This window comes from Benincasa hispida, chromosome 1, assembly GCF_009727055.1.
Source record: "Benincasa hispida cultivar B227 chromosome 1, ASM972705v1, whole genome shotgun sequence".
In the NCBI taxonomy this organism is placed as follows: domain Eukaryota; kingdom Viridiplantae; phylum Streptophyta; class Magnoliopsida; order Cucurbitales; family Cucurbitaceae; genus Benincasa; species Benincasa hispida.
Genome location: NC_052349.1, coordinates 17,608,334 through 17,615,695, shown reverse-complemented (window position 1 = coordinate 17,615,695; position 7,362 = coordinate 17,608,334). Strand labels below are relative to the sequence as shown.

The following is a 7,362-nucleotide window of genomic DNA, read 5'->3' as shown; positions in this document are numbered from 1 at the left end:
TAAACTTTCAATTGTCCAATTTTAGTCCACGTACTTTTAATAAATCTTAAAATCAGTCCCAATTGTTAGTTTATTATTTATTTTTATTATTATTTTTTTGTTATCTACTAGCATTTCTTTATAAATTTTGTAAACATATCCACATATTATATTTCTTTGAATGAAAATTATTATTATTATTATTTAATCAATTTAGTAAAAGATATATTTGAAGGGCTATATAAATATTAAAATTGAACAAATTTGAAAGTGATTCAAAATAGTATTTTAATCCATTATTATTTATGTAACAGTAGTTCAATTTTGCATAATATAGTGGAGTTAAGGAAAAAAAAAGGTAAAAATGAGTTAAAAATAGATTAATTAAGAGCCTCTCTTTTGAGTCAGTTTAAATCATTTTAACTTATTATTGAACCACCAGAGTTCTTATTTAGACAATAAAAGTGATCAACATTCTGTTATCTTTACAACATCATTAACAATTAATTGATTTATATATAGAAAGATATTAACTATTTTCTCCAATCATCTTTCAATTTGGCCTCAAAATCATTTATCAGTTAGCTGGCATTCCTTCTATTCCACTTTTTGGTGCTATTTTCTTTTCCTCTGCTGTTGAGTCCTTCACTCCCAAATCAACTGCATTTTCCTGCATTAACAACTCCTTTAAAAATATTGTTTTCTTAACTTTTTTTTTTAATATTTTAATTTTTACAACAAACATTAGGTAAAATGCACTGGATAATTGTGGTAAAGTTAAATTAATTATCAATTTAATCTCTAAATTTCGAGATTTATGTCTAAATTTATATTTTTGAAAGTTTAAATACCATATAGACACCAACGTCATATTTCTGAGATCAAGGTTTCATTCGGGATTGTTGTAGCGAAGTAATATAGTGTTTAGTAAATTTTAATTTCAAATTTTAAAAAAAAATTAATTATGATGTTTGATAAATTAATACTAAATTGATGTAATTTAGTTGTATAAACCAAAATAAGTTCATTGTTTTGATTATTTTCATATTGATAACAATATATTGTTTTAAAATTTTATAATTTTAATTTCAACTAATTTTATTTGACCTGAATTATTTGATAAAAGTAAGAAATAATGGTTATAAAAAATTGAATCAATTATAACTTGAAAATAGATAAGACAAAATATATTAACATGAAAGGTTATTATTATAATATGTTTATGTAATTGTTAATAAAGTAATAGATTTTTATTAAAGCAGAATCTAGAAGTTACTATCTATCAACTTTTACATGTTAGTTAAAATTTAAGAGTGATTCTGTTAGATTAATTAATAATTTGATTTATCAAAGAAGGTAGGTAGTTAAGATTTTTCCATAATCATAATTTAACTTTAGGCCTAAAAAAGTTTTCTTCAATAAATTTTCTCTTTTTTTTTAAAGGGATTAAAGTATACTTAAAAACTATTTTGAGTGATCGTCAAATACTCAAATTTCTTTAAAAAATGACTTATTTTTTCAATTAAACACGTGAAAAAGTATTCCAAACACTATTTATTTTAATAATGTTAATTTCTAATTATTCTTTCTTTTCTAATCAAAATTTTGTGCTTTTTTGAATAATAGTGTAAATAATGAACAATAATAACAACAATTAGAAGTTATTGTATCGATGTTTTTTGAGGATTGAAGTAAGTTTTCACTAGCAAACCTTGGGATCTTTCACATTCTTGTCCTCTAATGGAGTGGCTGAGCTTTGGGTTTCTTCAACTTTTGGAGCTGCAGCTTCTTCCTTCTTAGCTTGGGTTTCTTCTTTCAATTTCACTGCCTCTCCTGTCCACATAAATTACCTTTTTAGCGGTTCACAACTTATTTTTAATTGATTCAAGACTTTTACATCTTTGTGTGGGTAAAATGAAATAAGTCACTAATGTTATAATTAGTATTTTGGTTATAATTATACATCATAGACCACTTTCAGAGGTACTTATGAAATCATTAAGCTATTATGAAATTGCCACTTTCTCTAAATTTTCAAAAGCCTAAGCCTTTACCTATTTATTGTGCACAAAATCAAGTGTTGATAAGATAATTTTTAAAAATTTCAATTGAAGGGATAGTCGTTTTAAATGGTAAAATTGTTAGGAATATTTTCGAAATATAGTCAAATGTCATTATTTATCAATAGTGATAGATAATGATGATATTAATAGACATTTATCGGCGTTTATAAATAATAGACAGTAATAATTTGTTGTATTTATAAATAAGTTGACTCATTATTTTATATTTGAAAACAGTTCATTGAAAGTTGAAGTACTTATTAGATATTTTTAATGTTTAATAATGTAGTAAACAATGCAATTAAATGTTTAGAGCCTATTCAAAACTTTAAAAAAATCTAGGCCAAGTTTGGTTTTTGAAAAATGTATTTATTTTATAATAATTATTTAAAAGGAATGATTAGTGCAACCTACTCACCTCTAATAACATCTTTTCTTTCTTTTACACAAAATAATAATAATTCATTTTTTTAAAATGACACATGACAATATGTTATTGGATATCAACAACACCCAAATATTTTTCATTCCTTAACCATAGTAAAATAAATGCTTGAATTTGTCAAATATAAAAATTTGTTTTTAAATTTGGTTTTGGATATTAAAAGTATTTGACAACAAAATTTAGAAAGCAATATATAAATTTAACTTGAAAGCTAATAGTCAAAAGTTGTAATTTAACTTATTTTTTAAAAGCCATTTTTATGAAAATAATTTGTTGCATTCTTTCAAAATTTTACGTACCATTTTGCTTCTCTACTTTGGGTTCTTCGGCCAACTGTTTTTCCTCCGCAGGTTTGTTTGCTTGTTCAACAGCGCCGCCGTCCTTCTTCTCTGTTTTCGTTTCTCCGACCAACTGCTTTTCCTCTACAAGTTTAATTCCCTGTTCGACTTCTCCGGTCAACGGTTTTTCTTCAACAGGTTTAATCTTCTGTTCTACTACAATTTCACCGGCCTCCTTCTCCTTCTCCTTCTCTGCTTTCGTTTCTCCGGCGACCTGTTTTTCAACAGAACCGCCATTATCTCCGCCCTCCTTCTCCTTCTTCTCACTATCACCGGTGGCCTCCTTCTCCTTCTTCTCACTATCACCGGTGACCTCCTTCTCCTTTCTCTCCTCTGTTTTCCCTCCCTCCGTCGCCACATTCTGAACCTCCGCCACAACGCTATCGATCTTCTCCTCCGATTCACTCTTCACAGCGCCATCGATCTTCTTCTCCGATTCAATCTTCACAGCGTCATGGATCTTCTTCTCCGATTTAATCTTCGCAGCGTCGTCATCGATCTTCTTCTCTTCTCGCTGCTCTATCTTATTCTCCGATTCAATCTTCACAGCGCTATCGACTTTTTCCTCATCGATTTTGTTCTGAGACGGAACCTTCAAATCAGCCACAGCCGCATCGGCGCTGCTCTTCGATCCATCAGCAGATTTGCGTCCGCTCTTAGATCGTCCGGCGATGGACTTCTTGCGGTGAAGGATGCCATCGGCGGTGGCGACAGCAAGCTTGGACTCTCCGCAACCCATTGATAGAGGGAAAATCGACGGAAGAGGAGGCGGAGGAGAAGAAGAAATTGGAAGGAAAAGGAAATAGATCTCTCCCGGATTCAGAACAGAGAGGGGAGAGATCGCGAAGAAGGAAGGAAGAAAATGGAAGCGGAAAGGTCTGATTCGTTGGTAGGATTGTTCGTAGTTTGTTTATAGTTATAATGAGAGGAATTTGGTTGGTTAGGGCATAATTCTCCATAGCCATTACAGACCCGTCTTTATCGCTGCTTTCAAGGTCGAAAATGGCGGATTTCTTCCAAAACCCTTCCATTTAAAACCAACCATCTCTCAACTTGAAAACCTTTCAAACACCCAAAATAAACCTCCTTTTCTTTTTCAATTTTTTTTTGGGTTAAATGACAAATTTAGCCTCTTCATAAGGCAGACAACGGGTTCGATTTTGGAGTCAAACAAAACTAATATTTTTTTTTTTTAAAGATATTGTAATTAAAGTGAGGGGTGGAGAAATCGAACCTTAGGTCTCGAGGTCGATAGTACAAGCATTCAATCGAGCTATGCTCTTGTTGGCACAAAACCAATAATTTTATAAAGAATGGATTCAAACAATGTCCAACAAAAAAAAAAAAAAGGATTAGTTTTTATTTGGTATGGTTTATTTTTTTTTTTTGGTTTTCAATTTTTTTATTTTTTATTAAAATTTTATTTATATTTCCACTCTTATTTTGAATATTTGTTCACTTGTTTTAAATTAAAATGGGTTTATTTTAAAAACGGTCTTGTAAGCAAGGTTTAAAATGTCTATGTTGACGAAAATGTTGAGGTTTTAATTTATAAATGTGAAATATCAATGTTGATGGATATCTCTGTAAAAATTGTAAATAAAGTATATTATAATTTTTAAATAAGTTAACATATTTATTATTAATTGTTATATTTACATTAGTGACATTTTCTTTTTTGTTCCTTATGTTTATAAGATTTTTCTTTAATAGATATAATGGAAATGTCAATTCATCATTTTGGACCCATACAAATGTAAAAATGTCGAGGTGTCAAAGGAAATTTAATATCATACTTATAAGTCAAACTAGTAAGAATTTAGTTTTTAAGCTTCAATTTATAATAATTTAGTCCATTTACCTTTAAATTTATAATAATTTTTAATGAGCTAGTACTTATCATTAAAATATTATTAAGATTTTATAAAAATTTTCACACATGTCTGGGATCAAATATTTTTATAAGTTATAAACACTAACCCGTTGCGTAATAAAAATTGATCTTAATTTTATAAAATTTCTTACAAAGGTATGGGATCAAAGTGTTTTTTAACATTGATTTTTGAGTTCAATAGGTCAGCAATTGCAGGAGTGGGAGATTGAACTACCGACCACATGCTAATATCACTAAGTCAAACTCACTTTAACGATATTTTTTTAATGGACAGACCTAGTATATAGAAAGTTTGGGTTTTATTGGATAATTTTTTTTTAATTTATATCTAATAGAATAATTAAATTTAAAACGATTTAATTTGTTAAGAATATATAATTAGACTCAAAATTGAACGTTAAAAGGCTGTAAAAAAGAACTTGTTCAATAGTCGGTAATTTAAATTTTTATAATGAACAAAATATAGATAAGATTCACTAATGTTTTTAGTAATTCTCCATCTCGTCCTTCATCTTTTAAAATTTTCAATTTGACATGTGATGTATAAAAAATTATCAATTAGATCCTTTATTTATAATTTTGTTTGGAGACGTTAATAATCATTGCCACTTACAATATTATTCGTTATTTGAGATTCAGCTCTTGTTTGTCTTAAAAATTTATGTCAATTTCAACATTTACTTAACCTATTAAAGTACGAATTAAGTTTACTTAACCTATTAAAGTACGAATTAAGTTTTTCATGGGGCTATTTTTAAATATATAAAAATGAATCAAAATATTTATCAAACATAATAAAATTTTAGAACTATAAAGGATAGATACCGATAGACACTGATAAACTTCTATCATTGTCTACCAATAACATTGTTAGACATTGATAGAAGTCTATCAGTGTCTATCAACGTCTATCATTCATAGTTCTGAAATTTTGCTATATTTTATAAATATTTTCAACAATTTTATCATTTGAAATAATTTCTCTTTTCCTACTACAATAATTTTCTTTTTTGACAATAAGGTTGCTAATAAAACTACACTATCTTTTGCAAAATTTAAACTAATTAATTCAATGAAAATTAATTGAATAAGCACCATAAAATTATTGGCAATACGTATATTTACTAAGCATATAATCAACTTAATTAAAGATTGGAGACGAAAAGACAAGATAATTTATCGTTAACATTTTCTCTATAGATATAATGTAAATGGATTCTTTTAACAGTAAATCAAGTTTATACTTTCAAATTTGTCTTAAAAAAATTTCTAATATAAATTAGGAGCGGTTGCAAATATAGCAATCAAACATAAAATATTAATAAATATAGCATAATGAAAAAAATTATAGATATAACAAAATTTAGATAGTCTATCAATTACAGACCATAACACTGGTAGGAGTCTATCAGTGATAGAACATATCGTTGGTAAAAGTCTATTAGCGATAGATCATATAATTGATACACTTCAATAACTTGGACATTTCCCAACACTGAAAGTCGTCGACATTAGTCCAAAAAACCGCCAACCAAATCTTTCTCGACAGACTGAAAATCGTCAGGAAAGCTCCGTTGGCGAAACCTTCCCCATCGGTATAAAAGTCGTGTTGTAGGGCAAAAAAGTTATCTCGACGGATAGAGGATAGCCCTAAACAATCATCGGGATAAGCGGCCAAACCCCGACGGTCCTAATTTATAAAGACCGTCGGGAGCTAAAACTTAGCCCGACGGTACAAAGATATCGTTGGGATAAATAAATATCTCCCAACGGTGACAAATTTGTCTGTTTCCATCGTCGGTGATAATTTATAAAGACCGTTGGGATAAGCGGCCTTGCCTAGACGGTGTGTTTCCATCGTCGAAATTTAATGGCTTTTCTCGACCCCTGGACCGTTGGGGGATGGTTTATTGGAGTCGGGAAAAGGTGAAACACATAAAATTATTCTTTTTCCCGACCCCTTGTATTGTCGAGATTATATATTTAACCGTTGAAATTAACTTTTTTTTTTTAATTTTCTATATCTAAATCTTTTTTTTTTTTCAAATGTCATACCTATTTGAATCTTACAAATATCAAACAAACTAAAATAAAATTTGCCAAAATCAAGTCTATGTCTACAATAGTAAATAATATATAGAAAACATGTTTGAATCTCAAGAGTTTGTCAAGTAAACAACTTACTAATACTATTCATCTTAAATATACCATAACATCCACAATTCCTTAACTCCAAAATAAGATTACATGATAACAAACTACCTATAAAACACAATTCTACCACCTAACTACGCTTGTCAACATCTTCAACATAAATCTCGAAATACCTACAAAATACAAATTTAAATAAGTTTAATGCTCAATATACCATATACCAATCTAAAAATGAATATAGAATTTAAAACTCAACTAAGAATATTAATGAATTGAAACAAACCAACTCAAACTTGTATATTTCAATCTCAAACTCAATATAGAACTTAAAACCCAATTTAAATTTAATCATAATTATACATTTACCCCTATACCAACTTTAAAACCAATATTCACATTAACAAATAAAACCCACTTTAATTTCAAACCAACCCGTATTTATACATTTTAAACTCAAACTCAATATACAAATAACAATCTCAACATAAT

General features: G+C 28.6%; 1 protein-coding gene across 1 annotated transcript; it reads right to left on the bottom strand.

The window, feature by feature from the left end:
- Positions 1 to 382: 382 nt before the first annotated feature.
- On the bottom strand, positions 383 to 3,898 carry LOC120089077 (histone-lysine N-methyltransferase, H3 lysine-79 specific-like). The gene is made up of 3 exons (XM_039046504.1): positions 2,787 to 3,898; positions 1,691 to 1,812; positions 383 to 649 (listed from the first exon to the last, which is right to left on the bottom strand). Exons 1-3 carry the CDS (start codon positions 3,562 to 3,564, stop codon positions 557 to 559), a joined length of 993 nt encoding a protein of 330 aa, XP_038902432.1. The 5' UTR covers positions 3,565 to 3,898; the 3' UTR covers positions 383 to 556.
- Between the last annotated feature and the right edge of the window lie 3,464 nt (positions 3,899 to 7,362).